General features: G+C 46.7%; 2 protein-coding genes across 5 annotated transcripts in view; one reads left to right on the top strand and one right to left on the bottom strand.

Moving 5' to 3' along the window:
- COTL1 (coactosin like F-actin binding protein 1) overlaps nt 1–2,381 on the bottom strand; it is a 22,394-nt gene extending 20,013 nt beyond the window's left edge. The window contains exons 1-2 of the mRNA XM_076349027.1: nt 2,283–2,381; nt 1,923–2,005 (exon numbers count right to left, since the gene is read on the bottom strand). Coding sequence (XP_076205142.1) covers nt 1,923–2,005; nt 2,283–2,359 — 160 coding nt within the window. The 5' untranslated portion in view covers nt 2,360–2,381. The remainder of the gene's footprint in view (nt 1–1,922; nt 2,006–2,282) is intronic.
- KLHL36 (kelch like family member 36) lies at nt 1,851–23,360 on the top strand. 4 transcript variants are annotated; one of them, XM_076349026.1, is made up of 5 exons: nt 1,851–1,869; nt 7,267–7,348; nt 11,409–12,482; nt 13,320–13,477; nt 19,948–23,360. In XM_076349026.1, exons 2-5 carry the CDS (start codon nt 7,289–7,291, stop codon nt 20,501–20,503), a joined length of 1,848 nt encoding a protein of 615 aa, XP_076205141.1. In that variant the 5' UTR covers nt 1,851–1,869; nt 7,267–7,288; the 3' UTR covers nt 20,504–23,360. The 4 variants fall into 4 exon arrangements, with proteins under 4 accessions (XP_076205141.1, XP_076205138.1, XP_076205140.1 ...); XM_076349023.1 differs by lacking the exon at nt 1,851–1,869 and adding an exon at nt 2,874–2,937; XM_076349025.1 differs by lacking the exon at nt 1,851–1,869 and adding an exon at nt 2,883–2,937 and having other exon boundaries at nt 7,270–7,348.

Raw genomic sequence — 23,360 nt, 5'->3', positions numbered from 1 at the left:
GTCTGTTTTAATACCCTGTTTATAAATAAGGATTTGGCACATGCAAATGATGGCAAGAAAACAAAACTGGCCATATTCCAAAGTGCAGTATGTGCCTCCATTAGTTGTTATACGCATCCTACCCAGCCCAACCCGTGCCTGCTCTCTGCCAAAGCCCCTCTGCCTGCTTAGCCACTGGATAAAAGTATTCCCTTTGCTACAGAAGGGAAGATGAGAACTGTTCTTGAGCGGGTGCCACTCCAGACAAAACATTAAAAATCAGTTCAGACAAAAAAAGAGATGGCCTCTCTAAAAACAAGGAGAGAAAATAAATGGGGAAGGTTTCTCTGCAAGCTTCAGATGTCTGGAGATGCTGGAGACACTGAGTTATGTCGGCCACAAGAGGAGACAGAGAACATGGCACTCAGATACGGAAGCTGTTGACCTCCCAAGAAAACTACTAACCCTTTAGATAACGTTGGCATGAACTTCAGCAGTGCCGAGCCCTGGGTTTCCCCATATGCCAGGTAATTGCTTTTTTCCTTATGTTGCCCATTAAGAAGAGTTGAGTGGGAAGGAGTTCTTGCAGTACAGAGTCATGAGCTCTTCTGACATCAACTACAAGAGGATCCTTTCTGGTTTTGAGAATTTTCCCTGCAAAGGTCTCGAGGACAGCCGGAAACAAGTAGCTGTGTTAATCCTAGTAAGACCCCACTGCAAATGTCGTAGCAGAGCAGTCTAAAACGCCTTGATTTAGTGGCTGCTTTCCAAGGACTAAAACGTATTTTCCTCCTGCGATATTTATTGACTGATCAGACCAGTCCTGCCCTCGTTTAAGTTACTGGAAGTTCTCCCCTCCAACTCAGTAAAACACAGCCAAGCCCTAGGACTTGACAGACCAATTTGGACAGGGACTGGCGTTTCAATAGCTGTGGGACCCTGACTACAGTGCCTCCGGGACTCGCCCCACCTTGAGAAGGGAGAGACTGCTCAATACACAATTCCTTCGCAGTACACATACGTAATTCTAAAAATACAGGTTAACCATAATACTTGATTGTAGAGTAACTAGATGAGTGAGGAAGACTTTGTTATAGTCCAGCATTAGTTACAAATGCTTCATATCTCGTGTCACTTGGCGACATTGTTAAATAGCAGCCAAGATAGGAGGAAAAGCCATACAATTTCCCCCTGTACGTTATTTTGAGAGAAATCAAAGCCCGCTTTTGTAAAACACATCAAAAGTTAAGATCAGATGAAGTTAAATATTCCTCAATTTATTTTCATTTTCCCCAGGCTTTGTTTCTTCTGTTAATGTTCTACAACCAACAGTTAAACAATCAACTGCCACGTTTAAACCTACAGCCGCAACTGTTGTGGTTGTGCAACACCACATACACGATTGTTTTCAGTGCTGTATTGTTTGAGCCGATCTTTGGCATAACCACTCTCTTCTCGGGTTTCATGTTCTTAAAAAATCCGAGCAAGCCTTCTAACTGCAGTTACTTTAGCGCTATGAATACAATTTACAGAAGAATTCTATTGCAAAATGATCTGTATGACTGCATCTTTTTAGCCACAAAAATTGAGTCATCTTTGCTCTTCAGCAATGCTTTGAAACAAGGAGACCGTTGCTAATCAAGCGTTTTATCTTGTTCATAACCGAGAAGCAATGAAAAACTGTGCAAAGGGGGGGAAAAAGCCCGAAGGACCTTAAGTCTAAGGGTGAGACAAAGGACCGGCTGGACTATGGACTTCAGCGAGTTGCACTCTGCGGCGGCTGGAAACCCGATCATGCAGGACAGGGCAAAGACGGGGAAGCAGCAGCAGCACTAATTCCAGTTCACCCAAGTTTCCTCCCGCCCTTTCCCCCCTTGCACCGGGCATCGGGTAAGGTGCAAGCAAACATGGTAAGGTGCCAAAGCGATCGAGACGGAGCTTACCTGTGCACTTCCTTTTAAAGGTTTCATAGTCTACCCCTTGGTCTCCAGGGACGATTGTAGAACCATTGTATTTAAAAGTCACCCTTTGGGAAGGGGAAAAGAGAAGGGGAATAATACATTTAAAAGTCATCCTTTGGAATGGGGGAAAGGGAAGGAGAATAATATATTTAACAGTCAGCCTTGTGGGAAAGGAAAAGAGGAGACGGGGAAGAATGTATTGTAAAAAAAACATCCTTTAGGAAGGGGGGAAGAGGAGAAGGGGAATAAGGGCTATAAAAGCCGCCCTTTCGCGAGGGGGGCGAGGAGAAGGGGAATCACAGAGCACCGGTGCCTGTCCGGGAGATGCCGGCGGCCACCTACCAGTTCACCTCGGTGGCATCGTCCCTGACGAGGTTGTACGCCTCCCTGCACGCCTCCTTGTCGATTTTGGTGGCCATGGGGGCGGCCGGGCGGGCGGCCGCGCCGGGGGAGGGGGGGGGAAGCGCGGAGCGGCGCGGAGTTGGGGGGGGGGGGGGGCCGCCGCCGCCGCCGCTGCTGCTGCCGCCGCACCGCACCGCGCAGCGCCGCGCAGTGCCGAGCCCGCTGCCGCCCGCGGCCCGCGGCCCGCCTCCGCCCCGCCGCCGGCTGCCAATGGCTCCGCGGCCTGCGCTGGGCCTGCCCCCGCCCGCCCCTCCCGGCCCCGGCGCGGGGGTTTCGGGGTGATGCAATAGCCCGGGGACGGGGGGACGGGGGACGGGGCGGGGGGGGGGCACCTGTCTTGAGGATGCAAAGCCGGGGCGCCGCCCGGGCGGGGGGGCGAGGGGCTCGTCCCGGCGCGGAGGGGCCGCCGCAGTGACGCGTTTGTCGGCCGCTGATCTTTCTCCAGCCCCCCCCGATGTTTTCCTCGCCCCTGAGGGGCGGGAGGAGGAAGGAGGGAGACGCGACGCGCAAGATGGAGCGGCCGCTGCCTGCGCGGCGGGGCCGGGAGCCGGGCCGGGCGCACGGGAGGTAGCCGAGCCAGGAGGAGCGAGAGCAGGTAGGCGAGGGGAAGGCGAGGGGAAGGCGAGGGGAAGGCGAGGGGAAGGCGAGGGGAAGGCGAGGGGAAGGCGAGGGGAAGGCGAGGGGCCGGCTCCGGACGGGGGGGCTGGAGGCCGGCGTGCGGGCTGTGCCAGCCGCCCCGGCCGGGCAGCGCTGCCGGGGCAGGGGCGGGAGCCGGGTACAGCGCCCCGCTGCTTGTGAGACTGCCGGCGGGGAGCGTCGCATCGCCCCGCACAGCCGCGGGCGGGAGCTGGCGACCGTCCCCGTTCCCCGTCCGTGCGGACGGGCCCAGACCTCTAACGGGGTCTGTGAGGGCGACCGGGTCGTGACAGCTCGCTGCCGCTTCAGGTGTGTGTGCAGCGCTGGGTGCCTGTGCCTGTGCGTGTGTGTGCGTGTGTGCGCGCCTGTGCGTGTGTTCTACCCCGTTTCAGATGGAGCGATCTCCCCCTACAGGGCTGCGCTTCCAGCACTGCAAATTAAAACCACACAACCAATACGCTAATGAGAGATGCTGGTTTTGAGGCAAAAGGGTAAGGGTTTTGTCTGTAAGATTACGCTTCGGTCCTATGTCCACAGAAAGAGAGACGGGCCCTTTGCTTTGCAGAACGCAGCTTGCAAGAAGTGTCGCCAGATGTTGTTGTGCCCAAGGACCGGAGTTTTAAAAGCCAGTCCTTGTACGTGTTAGTAGGTTTCTACCCTAAACCTGGGGGGTTGGCTATTGCAATTTTAATAAAAGCTACATTCCGTGATAAAAAGTATCACATTTTGTTTCTTTTAAAGTTTGCAGTGGGATGTTAATTATTTATTTCACGTCAGTACGTTGTAAATGTGAAGTCTGAACAGTAAGAAACCTCCTTACCACATAGTTACTCAGTGTTTCCAGACATCTCGAGGAACAAGATCGCCGGAGCGTGTGTTAATTGTAAGGCACATCATTTACCGCCATACAGTATGAAGCCCTAATCCTGCACGAAGCTTCTTCCAGAGAGTCCTGAATGACGTGAGGTTCCCTGGAGCACCAGGGCCCAAAACATGAGCGTATTGCTGCAGTGCATCTCTGTGATGTAGATGAGGTCATAGGGAAGAGAGAGATATTCCTGAAGTCAGTACAAGTGTAGGACACGGCATCTGGGTGAATCACAGTCTCTCTGTAGGCTGCAGGCTCTAGATGATAATATAATCACACATTAATAGGTCTGAATTTCTATCGATTTTCTTTTGGAACTGTCTTTAGGAACGCTTTTTCTTTTTTAAAAGCCTTTATGCTGACCATTATCTGCTCATAATTTTTTTTTCCATAGTCTGCATTTGTCATCCTTTGGCACTACCTTGCTGTTGTTTATACCTGTAACAACTGCTGGTCGTCCTTGTCTCTTCACGCTTGTTCCTCAGCTCCTGATGTTTCCTAGGGGAGAGGTGGGTGACTGAAACGTCATTTCCCTTAGAAGGAGAAAACCTCAACCTAGTTTAGGTCTCTGCGACCCAGTGGCTGGAGTGTTTGAATCATAATCATTAGGGACTTCATGCCTCACACTTTTAAGTGCCAGATGCAAACCTCAGAAATGCATGCCTTCCTCCTGGGGCCAAACCTCTTCTCTTTGCTTCTCTTCCTTGTCTTTGACACATTTTCATGTTTTTTTTCTTTTAACGCACGGAGGAATAAATATTGTGCTCAGTTTCATCAGGCTGTAACTGGAGAGGGGAAAATACCTACTTTTCTGGCTTCGGTGAGCTCTGATTTGCTTTTCATATGGGAGTTTTGAGCCCTCCGCCTTCCGCACACGGGTCTTTTCCTCCTGTGCAGGAAGATGTCACTAGCCTGGCAGGAGCATCTGCCTACCTCACAGGAGTCCTCGGAGAGGCAGCACAGACAACAGAAAAAGTGAAAAGACTTAAAAGAGGACTTACGGACTTCCTCAAAAAAACGTCTCCAGCAAGCACGAAGTCTTGGATATCTGGACTGACCTTCAGCTCTCTAGACTGTACTAATGAAGCTCAGGAAGGGTCTCGGAATATGTGGAGGGAGCTGAGCAAACAGGATGGTTCTGCACAGCCGTGGTCCCCCAGGAGGCCTAGCTGTTCTCCTGAAATATATTGCTAGTGCCTTGCTCCTGTGGCTCTTTGCCATCACACCTTTTTGCTTCTTTTCTGATCTTTCTGTATGGCTATCCCCAGTCCTGCTTCTCCATCCGTGTCTTTTCTGGGCAGGAGCAGAGAAAATAATGGAGAGAATAATACCCTATTTCAGGAAGAGGCTGCTGTGAATTTACAGGTCACAGTTAGCATTAGGGTTGTCAGCAAAGTAGGTTTTTTATTCGGATAGTCCAGGAATTGAGGGTCTTCATCCTGGGTCCCCATGGTCACAGAGGCTACAGGAGAGACCAAAGCTAGTAAAAATGCTTCTTGTCTTCAGACTCAGTGATCGATTAGATTAGTAGAAATCTATCGCCATCTCCGGTTTCTCTGGGGTGGCTGAAGAACAGACACAGCCGGCCAGATGCTACTGCCCCAGCGCCGGAGGAGTTACCTGCAGTGGAGGGCTGGATGACAGCTGGGGTAGGTGAAGGTGCTAACATCCCAGGCAGCCCTGGCACACTCCCCTTGTTTAAAATGCGGCTGCTCCACGCTGCACGCATCGTCTTCTGCCAGCACCAACTGCCCCGTCACCACGTGGGACACATGTCCAAGCTGGGCTGTCCTTGGTGAGAGCGGATGGAGCTTGGATGCAGACATAATCTTGCTGGCTTCTGCTGTCCTGACGATAACCTCTGGAAGATACCTGGGAGCGCTGGATTAACAAAGGGGTTTTTTCACTTGTAGCGTTTTAGTGAAGACCATTGCATGGAAATGGGACTCGGTGGGGTCTGCATGCAAAGTCTTTGCTTCTTACTTCATCCCTGAAGGAGGTGTACCGTCAGCCCTGCTGTTCACCACGGTGGTTTTTATTAACTTTTAAGCCTCCTGTGCCCTAATCCATGAGGAAAAAGCCCTACGGCAGCATGCACTGCTGAAGAGGTGCCAGTTGCAGGCTAGGCATTTTTGAGGTCAGATAGTTTCATGTCCAGGTAAGCAAGGTGAGGTGGTGACCGGGCTTCTCGCTGTACCTTAATGCACACACACACGCCCCCACTCTGAACAGTTTATCACCGCTGTACAAATTAACACCGCCAAGTATCCCGCGCTCGCTGTAACAAACGCCCCCGAGACGGACGTAGCGATGGCCTTGGCTGTGCCGCCATGGATGCCAGCCGGGCTCTGCGCCCAGGCCGTGCGCTCCTCACCCTGCCAGCATCATCCCCGGCCCGGCCTGCCGGCAGGGACAGGCCCCGAGCCCTCCCGAGGGGTCCCCGCCGCCGGGCCGCCCATGCCCAGCGGGCCGACAGCGAGGGCCCGGCCGCCATTTGCTCTCGGCGGGGTCACCGGAGGCGTCGAGGCCCTGCCCTGCCCCGCCGCGCCTCCCCCGGCGCCGCCCGGCCCCGCGGCCCGCCCGGCCCCGCTTCCCGCCCCGCCTTGGTCCCTCCCCGCTCCATCCAGCCGGCATTTCCTGGGCCGGCCGCGGTCGCGGCGGGCCCGGAGGCGAGGCTGCCCGCAGGGACGCCGCGCCGCGCCGTGGTAACTCCCCGCTCCCGCCGCGGGGGACGTTGCGGCTGCAACGGCCGGAGGGTGCGGGCGGCTGCGAGCCGGCTGCGAGGCCCCTTCCCCCGGCCGCCGCCGCCGCCTCCCCGGCTCCTGGTATTTGCCGTTGCTTTGCTTCCCCCCCCCCCCCCCCCTTTATTTGCGGCTAAATAAACGCTGTGGAAAAGCGCGGCCGATGTAGCTCCCGGAGGACGGGCCAGCAGCGGGCGGCGGATGAGCCGCCGCGGCGGGTCCCCGCGGGGCGCGGGGGGGTTGCGCGGTGCCGCCGCCGCCGCCGGCGGCGCTGGAGCGGGGCCAAGGCGCAGCCCCGCCGCCCGGGTCGGCCCTGCCCCGTGCAGGGTTTGGGGCCCAAAGCGCGGCGGTGCCGGCAATGAAAACGGAATGGTTTTACCCCCGGCGGCTGCGGCGAGAGCTGGCAGTAAGTAAATCACTCGCCGTCAGTAACAGAGGCGCTGGTCTTCGGTTGTTCCCTAGCGTACGCCCGGCTTGTTGACACAGCCAAGCACTAACAACAGGAGAAAACAACATCAGGGAGCGCAAAAAAAAAAAAAATTTTAACTCAAAACATTTTCAAACTGCAGGTTAACATGTGCAGGTCGTCTTAATTGTGTTCCTTATTAAGCACAACGTGTTTTTCAGCAGTCTGAAAGGGTTGGTATGCTGCTAACATCTCTCTCTGCTTTTGTTCTAGAAGTACTGCGGATCAGCCTGTCATGGAGGGAACCAGGCAAACCAGGATTTGCCGGCCACACAAGATAAGTGAATCCTCAAAGGTTTGTACATTTTGTGTGGCCTACCAAAAAAGCAAGTTACAGAAATAACCAGAAGGGGTGTAAAGGCTCTCCTCTGGATGGACTGTTTTGGAGGAATGTAAATATTCTGAGCTTTGAAAAACAGGTGTGAAAACGGTGGTCTACCTGCTCAAATATTTTTGATAGAAGAAGTTGCTACCTAGCGATTTTTAAAAAAAAAAAAGCAGCAGCAGCAGCAAACAGGCATCTGCTTATCATGACTCATAACTTAAAAAAGAAACCCACATCGTCGCAGCACAGTATTTTCTCAACACCAAAAGTTCAGTCATTAAATGCGATGTGTTTATTTTGGGAATTTTTTGTACTGATCCATCTCATATGGATGGATCATATGAGATCCATCATATATGGATCATACATATCCATATATGATCCAGGCTGGTTACGGAGGAAAGCTGGGATTACTTTTTAGATTTAGTCTTTGTTTTGTACAAGATGGGAGTCTTGATCCCCCAAACAGTAGTTATTCCAGTGAACTCGAGATGTTTTCTTAGGTTCGTGAGGTTAATTTTCTTTGTATAGAATCTCTGTCTGCCCAAATACATTGATTTTAGTTGGGAATCCAGGGAAGTCCATCTTAGGTAGCTCTTTATGCAGGTCATCAGGATGATGACCTAAGATTTATAAGATGTTAATATCGGCTGTAATTATTACGTTCACTTTGTTTCACACCAGTGAAAACTGCTTTTCTGTCCTAGTGCGCGCACTAGGTTACAGGTGCTGCAGAGCAAGTACCTTGTACTACCAACAACAGCTAGAAGAGAAAAACTTTTCAGTGCCTGTATCCGTCTTGTCAAAGTTGAGTGAGACAGATCGCATTTTCTTTTGCCTCCCTGACGAGTAGTGGTACTGCATTAACAATCTGAAAGAAATTAGATCTTTGAATCCGAAAGAAGTTAAAATACTGCTCTAATACAATGGATAAAAGATAAACGGGACTATTTTTTTAATGCATCCCTACCAATATAATCTTTCCCTGAGTGCTGATCCTGTCTACCATTTAAATGGTTTAGTCTGAATGTAATAATAATTCATCACATTAAAAAGTAATTAACTTGACGGCATTGTTTTATTTTCTTGCTTAGACAGCAGCTGTCGCTATCTGTTAAACTTAGAATTACTAGATAATGCTAGAGCTGTTCTACAGAATATAAATAGCTTGAGAAAGATGTTCATGTTTAGTATAAAATTAGTCTTGGTTTTGAAATGTGCAGCTATCAGCTTCTGTTATTTGCTCACTGAACGAATGAACTTGCTAAGTGGCTGAAATACGTTAATGTATTCTGAGTCCATCCAATGCCATGCGTAATGATTTTCTGCTGGATTCCTGAAGTAGCAGCAGTTCTACATGGCAACAAGGATTTTAGGAGTGCAAGTTGTCAGGCGTATTTGCGGTCAGGATTATGCTGCTGACTGGACAGCCAGCTAAGCAAATAGGGATGTCTGGCAAATCTTACATTCTGGTGTAATCTGGTTATGCGCGATGGCGGTATTGGAGAACGTCAGAGAGAAATGATCAGCCAGTCTACAGAGTCGAGAGGGAGTATGGTTTTGGCTTAATCCAGTAACTGTCCCCCATGAGTCAGATTCAGAAGAGGGTGCTGTAAGGTGTTAGTTACTGTCTGTTCAGCCACTATCCTTTATCATAGTTGCCACAAATGTGTGGTTTGTCCTTTGCCGTATTTATTCTTCTTCCCACCTCTTCCCTCCCCTGGCCTCTGCTTGGGCTCCTGTATGATACCAGCATTTCTCAACCTCAGAAAAATGAAGATAAAAAACTTTACAGTCCTTAAACCCCATATTTTTTTTCTGTTACAGATCTCTGGCAGTTTTATTCCTCAGTGGAAGTTACTTTGTTGTCTATGCCATAGATCCCTTTTTAAGTTCAGAGATACGATGAGGCAATGGGCGTAAGGCAAATTAAAGAGTTTTGGCCCAGAAAACTTACAATTATTGAAGCCTCTTCACTTAGATTGGTTTAACTCTGTACACTTGCATGTACAAAGTTACTCCAGCAGAAGGCTTTTTGGCAGCTTAGTCTCCATTGTTTAGAAAAGAGCGTAAGCAGAACTAAAGAGAAGCCACTGGGATATCACGCTAAGAGCAGCACGTTTGGTTATTAATTTGGGTCTCATCGTTGGCGGACTGCCTGTCGCTATACCACCGACTGCTAAAAGGCAGACGTGGGAGGTCAGGCTCCCCAGGTTGGCGTTAGCTCAGGATGATTGGCTGCCATCACGTCTGGACAGTGGTGAGCTGCGTGCATTAATCCTGATTATCTCTATATTATATATAATAATATATATTATATATAAATATAAATATTAATATTATATTTATATTAAATTTATATTAAATAAATATAAATATATATTATATATAATATAATATATATTATGTATACAAGTACAATTACCAAATTACGTGCAGAGAGGGCATATCCTGGAGTGAGGGTCGCGTGCAGGGGAAAAAACTTGGCTCTAGGACTTGAACCTTTCCCATCCAGGTGGGTAGAGAGGTTGTCTCACCATGATTTAACCAACCCGTTAATGGCTTAGCCAGACAGCAATAATCATGTGCTTTCTGTTTGGGAAACCAGGAAAGCCACGGATAGTTAGGATTTCTAGAAGCAACGGTTTGGTGAAGGAACGGTTGAATGCCTGAGAGGCTTGAAGAGACCTCAGGTCATCTGTGTGGCTGTTTCAATGTAGATATGGACCGAGACACCTTTTCAGGGTGTCGCTTCTGGGAATGCAGTCTGAGGGTGTAGAACTGGACAAGACCCAGGGTCCTACAGCCAGAACTGTTCAGAGCTAACTTAGGTACGATACAAAAATGTGCTTCCTTTCCACCTCCTTTCATTTCTCTTACATGTTCTTACAGGCTTTGCAACTCTGCCTGTTTTGGATTTGGTAATTAAAGTTAGGTATTTGCATTTAACTTAACCTGGCTTTTATTAAGAGAGATCACAAGGTAACTGACTGTACCATCAAGCATTCCACTCCTCCAGAAGGATGGTCCTAAAAGCTGCATCGCTTGACATACTGGGGTGACCAGCCCCTTCAATACGTGTTCTGCAGGACATTCAAGGAGTAACAAAACGTTTCCATTTTGGTTCTTCTTAAGACTGGTAACGCGAGTCTGTGAGAAAGAGGTGAACACTGGTTGCCTCAAAAGCTCTGTGGCACGTACAGAGCTGGTGGGAAGAATGTCTGGACCAGAGGGATCCCAGAAGGGCACTTAATGGACATGTTCCAAGGGCATTTTCCCCTTTCTTTAGAAGAAAAATATTTAGTCGTATTCATTAAAACAAAAACTACCTCGGCTTCTGGAAGCAAGTGGAAGTCTTATGGGAATAAGTGATCCATATGTGTGGCTTTGCACATAAATAAACAGCTATTATTTTTGAATGCAGTGTGTGTGCCTGGAATAATATGGAAAGAAAGAGAGGGATTTTACCCTAACGAGCTTAGAAATGCAGAGTTCTGAAAAGATTTAAGAGGGGGTAGCTGTCAAGTAAGCACTAACCCAAACAATACATGGGCTGAATGAAAATTTGGCATACTGCTGCATGTGTGTCTCCCACTACAAATATTTAGCGCGTAGCTTAGTTGAGAAGAGCTCTGTAGGGAGTCATCTGGGGGACAAGTAAGAAAGGAAATGTCAGCAAGATGTCTCGAAGACAATGAGTGGAAGAGTTTCAGAAAATTGTGCCTGTATAAATCATCAGGGAGGAGGTTTGGATGCAGCGTTGTGGAGGAGGTAGGAGTAAATTATAAAAAAAAAAGGGGAGTAGGAAGCAGTAAAAGTCTGCATAGGCCTTTCAAAGTGAAGGTGGGGAGCTTGGGCTCATACTACGTTGCTTGCCAACTGTTTCAAGTCAGAATTTGTTACGCATGTGCAACACAAGTAAGCTTTCTCTCTCTCGTGTATGACTACATCGAATGGGAAAACACTCTGTGCACACTGAAATTTATCTTGGTGAAGATAACATCGGCCTGACAATGTTTGTTTATTACAGGTGTACAGGTGGGATGACCACTCTAGTCTAGTTCTTCAGAGCCTGAATGAGCAGAGGCACCGAGGTCTCTTCTGTGACATCGTCCTCGTGGTGGACGAACAGAGAGTCCCTGCCCATCGGAACCTCCTCGCTGTTTGCAGTGACTACTTCAATTCTATGTTCACCATCGGTATGCGAGAAGCCCACCAAAAAGAGGTTGAGCTTTTTGGAGCCTCTTATATTGGTCTCAAGGCTGTGGTGGATTTCCTTTATGGCAGTGAGCTATCTTTAGATGGAGGCAATATCGACTATGTGCTCGAAACAGCTCACCTGCTGCAGATCTGGAAGGTGGTCGACTTCTGTTGCGAGTATCTGGAGAATGAAGTCAGCGAGGAGAACTATTTGTACCTGCAAGAGCTAGCCTCCATTTACAACCTGAAGCGCCTTGACTCCTACATTGATTCTTTCATCTTGCAGAACTTCGGCACGCTGTCTTTCACCCCGGACTTCCTGCAGAACATTTCCTTGCAGAAGTTGTGCCAATACCTGGACAGCAGCAACGTGCAGCAGGAGTGTGAGCACGACTTGCTGCAGGCTGCCTTGCAGTGGCTTACCCAGTACCCGGAAAGGGAGAATGAGGCTTACCAGGTTCTGGATAACATTCATTTTCCCTTGATACCCAAAAGTGATCTCCTCCATCGAGTCAAGCCTGCTGTCTGCTCTCTTCTTCCCAAAGAAGCAAACTGTGAGGGCTTTATAGAGGAGGCGGTGAACTATCACAATAACGTCACGGCTCAGCCAGTGCTGCAAAACAAACGGACAGCCCTGCGGACCTGCGAGGAAAGGCTCCTCTTTGTGGGTGGGGAGGTTTCCGAACGGTGCCTGGAACTGAGTGATGATACCTGCTTCTTGGACATCAGAAAGGGGCAGTGGGTAGCCGAAACCCCTCTCCCAGCCAGACGAAGTCACCACTGCGTTGCAGTCTTGGGAGGCTTTATCTTCATAGCTGGAGGCAGCTTTTCAAGAGACAATGGAGGGGATGCAGCTTCAAATCTCCTATATAGGTATGATCCCCGCTGTAACCAGTGGATAAAGGTGAGACTTAAGCTGTATTATTTCTCTGTTTAAAGTCCTTAACGTTTAGAGTGTTTTCTTCTTTTTGGTGGAAGGACAGGGCTGATTAGAACAGCCAACGTAGCAACGCTTGCAAATGGAAATTCAAGTTACTTAAGTTGAAAAAGCAGCTACTTGAATCCTTTGTGGGAGTGCTTAAGTGACACACACAGCGAAAGAGTTTGGGGCAGATTTTCAACTTCGCTTGGGATTTGGGCATCTCATCTGTGAAATTCCTGGTCAGCATCCACCTGCAACTCTTTAGATTACTTTTGGGAATAATGCTAGAATGGACTTACAGAGGTGATTGCTTAGTTCATCTTTCTCAAGCAGTAGCACATATAACTAAATCAAAAATGGCTCTGATGTAAAAAGGAAATGTCTCTGACGCTTGTCAAATGTCTCTGTGCTAAATGTCTCTTAGAACAAGCTATTCACTTCCAGTCGTGCTGTAAAACCCTGCGGCCAGTCCAGGTTCCTCTATGAACCAGTCATCCTGTGTGGTTCAGTTGTGGTTTTGAGTGATTCCAATATATGTTCCTTGCAGAGTTTTGGAAGGAGGCCCATGTAACACAAACATTTCTAGGGTAACCTGTCTCTTAGATGCTTCCTGTGGTCCCCTTTTTTGAAAATGAATGCTATGGAACATGCTACTGCAGAAAAAGAAAAGTATTTTATGAATGTAGTGGTCAAAACCAATAGCTCTCCTTTCCAAATAAGTGGGAAGAAGCAACTATCCTATCCTCAGACATGAATATACCTTAAGTCAGCTTGCTTACCAGATGTTGGAAGATGTCAGCATGTTATTTTTTTTGACAGGTTGCCTCCATGAGACAACGCCGTGTAGATTTCTACCTGGGAGCTATTACCGACATGCTGGTAGCCGTTGGTGGCAGGAATGAAAATGGGGCACTTTCTTCAGTTGAGACCTACAGTCCCCAGAAGGATTCATGGTCCTACATAGCAGGCTTGCCCAGGTAACAGAGATGTTTGGAAAGCTATCCTGTGTTTGAAGAACGGTAGTAAAGGGAGCTTGTGTGACTTTAGCTGATGAATGGGTATCCCTGGGAGGGAGGCAAGGGGATATATAACCAACATGGTATCAGCAAGTAACAAACCATATCAGCATTTGGTATTTGAGCAACCATCTCGTCCAGGCCGCGTGCCTCATGTCAACTTGATTGGTTTTAATTTTCGTCCTGAGGTACGTCTGAAGGATGGGAGGGAGAGCTCTTGTAATTTTGCTCTACTATTCTTAAAATATTTTTCCTAAGGTCACTTGGAGTTGAATCTTTTCAGAGGCACTGTTTAGATCTTGATCAAAGGCTTTTATAATTTATTGGGCCTTCCTTTGTCACCTTGGTGTGATTGTTTTCCTTGTAAGGTGTTTCTCTCTGGTTGGCTGTTGCAGATAAACCACGTTTACCTCTATTGCAAATAGATAACTCCAGCGAATGTGACCTCTCTTAACTCAGTCTGAGTTAAAACTTAGCTGCTCTACTTTTGAGAGGCTTTAGTACTGCAGCTCTTCTTGTAACAGCAGCACAGGACATTGCTAGTATTTTGAATCAACGTTTGAGTGGTGACTTCATAAGAATGGTACGATAGCATTTCATTTGCAAACAGCTATTCAGATTTAGTAATATTCATGGAAATTGCAGGAGTATTGACTATACAGATGGTATTTTCACGATGCCTGAAACCTGCAACTTCAGCAGCAGTGCCCGCTTTCTTAGCGGCATCACGAACAAGATACTTGCAATTTGATTTTAGAGTTCAGGGTTTTTTTCCCTTATTCCCTTAGCTGCAGAGCTGCAGAGCCATAGGCAGCCAGTGACGGCACAGAAGCCTGTTGCCCAATTCTATTTTGGGTAGGTGCTGCAATGCGAGTCTGATCCAGGCTAACAGCTGGGCTCGAGCGCTCTTCAGAAGCAGGATGCTTTTTTCCGTTTTATTTCTGCTCACGTAGGCAGATCTAGCAGTTGAGGCTAAACACCACGATCTTGCTGGGAAGCTGTGTGTGAGTATCTTCAGTGCCGAAGGCCTTCTGTTAGTCGGGGTGACCTGTGAGATCCCAGGAACATCTCACAGAAATTGCAGCACAGCTTTTCTTTTTTTCTTTTTTTTTTTTTTTTTTTTTTAAAACCATTTTTCAAAGAAATGTAGATGTGACCTGGCTGCCTTCTATGTTATTAGAAAAACACTCACCTTAGAACCGGTATGGATGGTTTTTTCCCAGCTTATCAGTGGTCCTGGGAAAGCTTGCAGGCTGTAAGCTGTCCGAAAAGGGGCAGTTTTTCTGCATGTTCCTACTGCTACCTGTGTGTTGGCTTTGGGACTTTTGCAGCTGCAGCATTTAAAAGTGAACTTTGACGTGGGGGCTGTTAATTTTTTATTAGATTGCCTAGCTGATCCGCTTGGCCTAGGCAAAAGTCCCCCTTATGGGATAGACCCCACTTACACTGACTTAGCTGGTTGCTAAACTGCAGGGTTAGGCTGTAGTACAGCGACTATTTTAAGTTATTGCTGCATCCCCCCAAAAAATAGTTCTGCATCCTCTCTTCCTGCCTGCTCTGCCCTCGTCCCGTGCTAACTGTCCCTTGTGCCAGCTCAGGTGTTTGTGCAGCTGCGTAGTGAACTCAATAGTTTCCCACTTTTCCACGTAGCTGCTCTCTTGCATGTTAATATGTCTTTAGTTAGATCTTAATGGACCCTTAGTACCTCCCGATTTTCTGTCTTTTCAGCCCTCTTTCTCCTTTTGGAGAACTCTTGCATCGGGCAGTACGTTGTTTGCAAGAACCGTTTTTCTGCGCAGAAGGAATAAAGTTAAAAGGACTTTATGCAGGTTGCAAAAGGCAAAAATCAGCGCAGAGGTGGACAACAGAGAGAACCCTTCTGAATGCGGGGGCAAGCGAGTGCTGCTTGAGCTCAGCGAGATGTGGCTCTGGCAGGTGTGGGTGGCTGCTGGAAGGGATCTGGGCAGGCCTTTCCTGATGTACTTCAGATGGATTTGCTGACAGCAGAGGAAGGATGAGAGAGAATTTTGTGACCTATTCAAGACTAGAAGAAAGCATGCTAGCTACAGTTCCTTCTGTGTGCTCCTAACTTCCCTTCAGCATGCTCTTGATCTGATCTCCGTTTTCCTCCTTACCACATGCTTTTGTTCCTCAGCCTGATCTTAGTTACTGGTTTTACCCAAATAACATCTGCCCCAGCCCTATTCCAGCAGCAAGTCTTTTCTCCTCGTGTAGAGGAAATCAGAAGCTCCAATCCTCTGCTTCCTGATGGCCTGATCAGGCAACATGTCCCAACATAGCTGCCTTGTTTCCTGCATTTTTCTGTCTTCTTCCTTCTGAAGAGAAAATGTGCAGGTTTTTTGTCCTCTTGGGTGCACAGCCACCAGAAGCAGGCTCCCTGCCCGCAGCGCTGGTGCTGTCTCTGACTGCTCTGAGCCAGCAGCTGCCTGGAAGACTAGTCCCTGGAGTGGTAGGCACGTGTGGAGGTCATTCTGGGATGTAGGCTTGCGTAGTTCGATTTGAGCTGTGTGGGGCTGGACTCCCAGAGGTTATATTTGTTACAGCTTCTACTCTGAACATGCAGAAAATGGTTGGGTTTTTTTTTTTCTCTCTTCCCAAGGGTTACAGCTTGCCATGCGTGTGGAGATTTTCAGGGGAAAGGCAATGGCTGCATCCTTGAATGCACATGCCTCCTGTCTGCTGCCAAATCCTGCGTCCACGTTGCTGTACACAGGCACAGTCATGCTCCTCTAAGGAAGAGCTTTGCAAGCTCTTTTTTATCTCTTCTTCCCCCCGCCCCCTTCCCACCCCAACATGGTCAAAACAACACGTTGTTTTCCCTAACCACTTTCTTGGAAGGAGCTGAGCTGTTTTGGCTGAAATAATGCTGTCTTACCGAGGAAGAAAACACAGTCTCTTGAGGCAGATGCTTAATGTGGAAAACTTCAGCCAAGCTATCTAAAGGGTGGACCTGGTCCAAGTTTGCTACAAGTGAATTTTGCCTGGCTCTCATTAGGGTCCTTGGTTGTGGAATACCTTTCCCATTCTTCAGAGAGGTCCTATTTTTTTTTTTTTCCACCATTTTCCCAGGCTCTTTGGGAGCAGTTGCTGCCATAGTTTCTAGCCTGGAGGGGAGCAGCGGTGGCTGACAAGCTTGGCAGAGCAGAAGTTAGTGCAATGTGTTCTCATCTTGAACAGACCACGAAAAAGTCTGCTGCAGACATCAGTGAAATTAATTGAGTAGCCCTAGGTTAAAGTTTGGCAGAACAACTGAAAGCAGTTGTATGAGGAAATGTGTTGGAACAGGTTAACAAACGATGGTATCTGCTCTGCTCGTTGTGTCATGAATAATCTCGCAGGGTTGCAACAGGTGGACACCGAGATTCGGAGCAACCACAGCTCGCCTGGACTTTGGCTGGAGTAGGGGGTTGCCAAAGCTTTATCGAGTTAGGCCAAGTGTTCTTCTGTTTAAGAAAATAAATGGTAGATTTTCTAGCATTTACTGAATGGTGTTACTGTGTCAGAAACTGTAGTTTTTGCAGCATTGTATCTAGGTAAGTCATTCAAAATCGGCAGCTGGCTCTAGCAAATGTTCTGAATCGAAACTTCTTTCTCCTTAATGCCTCTATCTTTTTCTGGCCACTCTTACAGATAACGCTGCCAAAACGCTTGGTGCTTTCTGTTGGAGGATGTCTGGACCCACTGTATCGAAGTGTCCTGTTCTGTTGCAGATTTAGAAATGCCCCTGTTTAAACCACAGGGCTTGCAGAAAGGATTCTTATTGATTGTTTTCAATTTGTGCATTATATTTCATGCAGTTTTCTATTAATGCGGAGCAGGGTACGTGCAATTCTGGATGAGCTGTTCAGAAGTCAGGCAAAGTGAAACACCTCTAGCGTATTTCAACGGGTAATCTCCCTATATTGGAAAATAACAAATTGACGGTCGATTTGATGCTTCCAATATGATTGCCTCTTTCAAATTACTCTTGCAGCTATTGCTGTTCACTGGACATACCCATTGATTGAGGCAAAAAGAAAAGCATCAGTGTTTTTTCTGGAGCTGTCTATGCTAGACTGCTTGCATGTGCTTGAGAGAAAATGTCTATTGCTTGCTCACCTGTAGAGAATTCCACTTTTCAGTTAGGATAGGAAAACATTTAGCCTACTTCTCCAAAGGTCACTCAAATTTTTCTTAACTTACGGTCTTTTTTTTTTTTTCCCAAATGCTGAATGTAATGTGATTGCTGTCAGCAGTACAATAACCCTGGGCTTTGTGTTGGATTCAATGTCATCGCACTCTTCTCCTTCTGACTCCTCAGAACTATCTGTTATCTGACACTACCTCCACAGTGGAGTGCACTGCACGTCCTCCAGGTAGCTTGCTGGTTAGATGTGGGTTTAAAAATCTAGTGCAGTCTGAGAAAGGAAATGGATTCAAGTTGTCCATCCCACTTCCCAGACAGGTAGTCTACTTTTTAAGACCCATTCCTGTGTATATCGAGAAGCACAGACTCTAGCAACCAGACTGGGTGCCGCTGGAGGCATACGCTCCCAGTTCCTGTCCGTAAGAGACCACAAACAAGGCAGAGCAGCATCTATGTACACTACACCTGCCACAGCATTTCTGGCAGGTGCAAAAGCTGGAGTGCATGTGCTCAGGATATTTCAGGTCAAACAGAAGCACCGAGCATGAGTTATGGGCTTCCATGGTTAGGCAGATTGTGAGCTGTGGAATTTTTGAGTTGCCTTTTTGGATAAAGTCTCATAACTATGCCTTAGTCCTCTCTTCTTTTCTTTCTTCCTTCTTCCTGAGTGGCTAAGAAGCAGTACAGTTCTGAAGTCATCTCTGCAAGGTCTCCAGGGATGGTGCTCCAGCCCCTGTAGTTGAAGGGTCTGTCCTGGTCACTCAGCATTCTTAGGCCAAGTGCGTCAAGGATTTTTCTGTTTCTTGTAGCAGGAGCCTGTTAAAATACCCGATTCAGACACTGGTCAGGGATGAGAAGCTTCGGTAGGCATCTAGAATAATAAGGATCTTTTAGCTTTTCTCAGAAGTGTTGTGCTTTCAGGGTAAATGTGGGTTTTCTTTTCTATTCCACCTTTTCCCTTGGCACAAAAGTGCTTGGCGCTTAGGTGTGTGGAAGAAGTTATGATACCGTTTGTGTAGCTGAGAGAAACTATTACCATGCGAAATAAAAACAGCTCAAGGTTCTATCCACAGTGAGTTTCCAGCGTGTTCAGGCATGGTTCAAAAGCATTCCAGGCTAAAGTAATGCTAACGTAGGTTTGTCTGCCATAGAGGTCGAGTTGTCTTGAGTCCTTGACTACAAAGGATGGTAGTAGAGGCTCGTGAGTGCAGCATGATGAGCAGCCCTATGGGTATTAAATTGTTTGGGCTCTTTGTACCGGTGTGAGAGCCAGTTTGCTGTGGCTGGTGCTGCAGCTACATCTTTTGACACCCCCCACACCCGAAAAAAGAAAAAAAGGCATGTGCAGGAAGGGTGTGTTCAAAGAAGCCGAAGCTGTCCCTCACCTTAGCATTGCAATTCTAAGAGCTCAAAAGGGTTTGGTCAGGAATATCCTAGTGTGAAGTTGAGAATAGCCTCGAATCAGGTTTGTAGTGGCTTTATTATAGCTGATCAAAGGGGTTTTCTCTCTGTCCTGTGGAAACAGCATGTGTGATGTTGGTTGTACCATCTCGTTTTGTCTTGTTTCAAACGTGGACTCTGATCTATGATTGACTGAGGTCTGTTGCCTTGTCTTGGGGTGACCAAAGAAGTTACCACCTGTATAGCAGAGGGTGGTAGAGCAGATGGATAGCTCCTGAAAAGGAGACTACGTGTATCGTGACTGCAGATAAACTGGGCCGTGAACACTAGCGGGTAAGAAATGTGATTCATAATCCTGAAGCTGTGGAAGGGGAAGGCAGCGGTAGGTTTTTTTGTTGGTTTTTCTTGGTTAATCGCTGCTGGTAAGTCTGAGAGGTATCATGATTATTTCCTCTTTCTGTCATAGAAACCCTTGCCGAGATGTGGATTTTTTCCTCTCTGGCCCTCTCAGACTGATCCAACCCAAGCACTGGAGCAGGAAAATGGGAGTGAAGGCCATGCCAACTAGAGCAGGATGGGTTACTTCTGTTGTATGACACACTGTAGAGGATGCCTTAAAAAGTGATTGTCATACCTTAGCTCTCTGTAGCGACCAGGTATGAAAAGGATGCCTTAAAAAGTGATTGTCGTACCTTAGCGCTCTGCAGCGCAGGGTGAAGCAGTATGAATAAGAATAGTTACCGGGTAACTAACAGGATTAGGGATTCTTCTGTCTTTAGTTACTGCTTATTTTCTTCTTTAGCACCAGTCCTTGTTGAATGCTTGTGTATCTTGATAAAATCCCTAAGTACTAAGTCGGATCGTTTTTGTTTGCCTGTCCTAGGTTTACCTACGGCCATGCTGGAACAGTCTACAAGGAATTTGTGTACATTTCAGGAGGCCATGATTACCAGATCGGCCCCTATAGAAAAAACCTGCTGTGTTACGATTACCGCACGGATGTTTGGGAGGAGAAGAGGCCAATGATCACTGCCCGAGGGTGGCACAGCATGTGCACCTTACAGGACAGTATCTACTCCATCGGCGGCAGCGATGACAACATAGAAACCATGGCTCGTTTTGACATTCTGAGTGTGGAGTCGTACAGCCCTCAGTGTAACCAGTGGACCAGAGTTGCTCCTCTGTTGCAAGCAAACAGTGAGTCAGGGGTGGCGGTTTGGGAAGGCAAGATTTATATCCTCGGAGGCTACAGCTGGGAAGAAACAGTCTTCTCCAAAACAGTCCAGGTTTATGATAAGGAGAAAAACAAGTGGTACAAAGGAACTGACTTACCCAAAGCAATTGCTGGTGTGTCTGCATGTGTCTGTGCATTGAAACCCAAAACAGAGGACAAAAAGAAAAAGACGAAAACAAAAAAACATCAAGATCGAGGAAGATGACTACTTCTGGATAACCACCCTTTGACGGTGGACTCCAAAAGGACCTTGTATTTAATCATTTCTATCTAACCTTGATTCTTTCTTTTTCTTTTTAAATGGGGGGGGGGAAGGCATCTTCTGAAGCCTCAGAAAATGTACAGTTGAATGTGGTTTTTGGATTAAGCTCATGTTTAAGGTAAAAACAACAAAAGAAACCAAAAAAACCCACCCTCCTACTATATAAGGGGTGATATGGCAAAAGAGGTTATGCTGCTCTCCTGAATATTAAGGCTTAGTCTTTTACTTCTGTGGTTCATGGCATTTCCGCATACATCATATTAAATCGACGTTTTTAAAATAAGGTTAAGAATCTGTGGCTGAGATGATAATGTCAAGGGGGAGGAGGCAGAGTAGTAGGTGTCTGGTTTGAAGTTACAGAGCAGTTCCAAGGAGTTCAGGAGCAACTGCTAAGAAAAACTGAAGTGGATCTTCAATGTAAATCTTGAATTTTTGTAATGTTAAATTTCATTTACAACACATTCTTGAGTTGTTAGTATCAGATTTCTGGAACATGAGTGTTCAAAGAGAATATTGCTTTTGGTGAATGCAGGTCAGATCAGCTTGAAGAGCAAATAACTCCACTGTACTCTTAAGGTTAAGAAGACCTTACTGTGAGGCTAAAGAACAGATGGGATTGACTTGGGCTTGGACTGACAGCATTGTGAATTTTGAAATCTGGGAAAGGTGAGATGACTTTGCATCCCTTGTTGTGGCACTTTTCATATCTAAACACAATAGCAAGTTTTTCCTGGGCTTTAAAACGTGCCCCAGAATGAGGAAAAAGATCTGTCGAAGAACTTGAAAGATTTGAGGATTTGTGTGGAAACTGTACAGTTTGCCTTGGGCTTCGAAGCAGATGGAACTGATAGAGCTCACTGTGAGTTTGGGGTTTGCTGAATAGGGCAACGGCGGGGAGAAATGGCAGGAGGATCCTTCAGGTGAACTTGAAGCAAGATGTCCCTCCCCAGCCCTACCAGGCTGTAGAGGCTGGGATCCACTTCATTTAACTCAAGCCTCACAGCGGTCACGGCTAGTGGCCAGTGTGAGCAGGGGCCCAGACTAGACTTGTCTGCTCTCAAAAAGCTTATTAACTGAGGATGGTTAATTGGGGTTCGGTAATCCTGAAGAACAGCAACTTGTTTTTTTACCTGAGCTAATAGCTCATGCTTTCCTCTTTTTTTCTTTCTTCTTTTTTTTTTTCCCCCCCCTCAAGTTTAAAATGTCCTTTCATGAGAGTAGCCTTTTCTGACGGGTTTGGTGGGGACTCAAAGCCACGGCTCATCAGGCATGCAACCGAACACCTTCCCCAGCGAGACAGGTTCAAAAGGAAGAAACCCAAAATATACTCAGGACCGTGTTTGGGATCCAGACAGTGGGACTGAACTGAAAATCGTCTGTTAGATCCTCTGCGTCACACTATCCTCTGCATACCAAGTAAGGAGATTTCCGACCCAAGTGTTAGTCCACCCTCTACAAACACAGCTGATTCTGCTGCAGATATTAAAATTCCCCGACTGTCTGGCCAGCTTTCAGGCATTCACCCTGCGGCATTTTACAAACGCACCTCTGATTTGCAAGAGGTCGATCACCAGCAATCTGATACAACCACTTCAGTTACTGTAATAATGCCAGGCCACAGATTAATATTCCTCCTTCCCAAAAGAAGAAATTTTTAGAAAGTTTTTAAAAACAACTTTTATACTTTTTTATAACACATTTTGCTAACTCAGTCTCGTTTGCCATACATTATATTATTTACTATAGAAGCTACTGCTCTGTAATTGTGACCCCGTTGTTGCCGTCAGGAACTCATCATTTGATGGATCTTTTAGTCTTTGTGTAGTTGGTCAGGACGCGATGCAGCTGTTAGAGCAGCATTTACATTCTCAGCATTGTCAGGCAGTCAGCTATAATTGTGACTATTGTACGGCCTCTTCCCTGGTAGTCCAGCTCACCAGACATGCTAATAAACACGCTTTATTTTCAGCTATTGGTGATCTGAGTGGATTTCAAGGGCTTTGGTTTAAAGTTCTGCTGGGGAACTGTTGAGTGTTGCTGTTATTTCTTCCTCAGTCCTTCTCTCGCATCTCCCTTGTGCACCATAACCATGTATTTCAGATTTGCCTTTTTTTTTTTTCCCCATCTGGTGTACGTACAGTTGATATCTTACTACCCTCTTTTTTTTCTTTTTTTTTTCCCCCCAACTATTTACCTCAATAATTGGAAAACGCTAAGAAAACATTTTTGCACTTAATTGCATTTGAAGCTCTTGTAAATTAAAGAATGCCTAGATATATTACAAGAACATATTTGTATTGAAAGAGGTACCTCTGAGTAAATTTCTGCAGTGCAAGGAAGTTACAGGTTTCTTCTTCAGTGCTAAGAAAGGATTTAAGAAACCTAGTTCAAATTAATTTTGTGAAACTCCTTGAGGTTTTTTTGGTGTTAAAAAAAAAAAACAAACCTCGGGAGTTAGTCTTTCATTTGCATTAATGGATTTATTTTAAAGCCTTTGTACACTGCATGAGGTAATGGTTATTCTTTTTTATCCTAAAAATAAATTAAAAAAAAAACCAAACCCAAAACCAAAACAAACATGAGTTGTTTGGGGGTTTTTGTATCTGAAATCCTTGATATGTTGACTGACAGCTACTTAAACTTTTTGGGACATTTTCATGTGTAAGTGTTGAACAAAAATTTCAAAGACTTGCTTTGTTTCTGTTACTGGGTTGCTTGTTACTATATCCCCCCTTTTAATGTGTTTATGTATTGCATTAATGTCTGGAAACAATAAATCCAGTTTAGAATATTGTATTCA

Source organism: Aptenodytes patagonicus, chromosome 11 (assembly GCF_965638725.1).
Source record: "Aptenodytes patagonicus chromosome 11, bAptPat1.pri.cur, whole genome shotgun sequence".
NCBI classification, from domain to species: Eukaryota; Metazoa; Chordata; class Aves; order Sphenisciformes; family Spheniscidae; genus Aptenodytes; species Aptenodytes patagonicus.
This window is presented reverse-complemented; position numbering and strand designations above follow the sequence as displayed.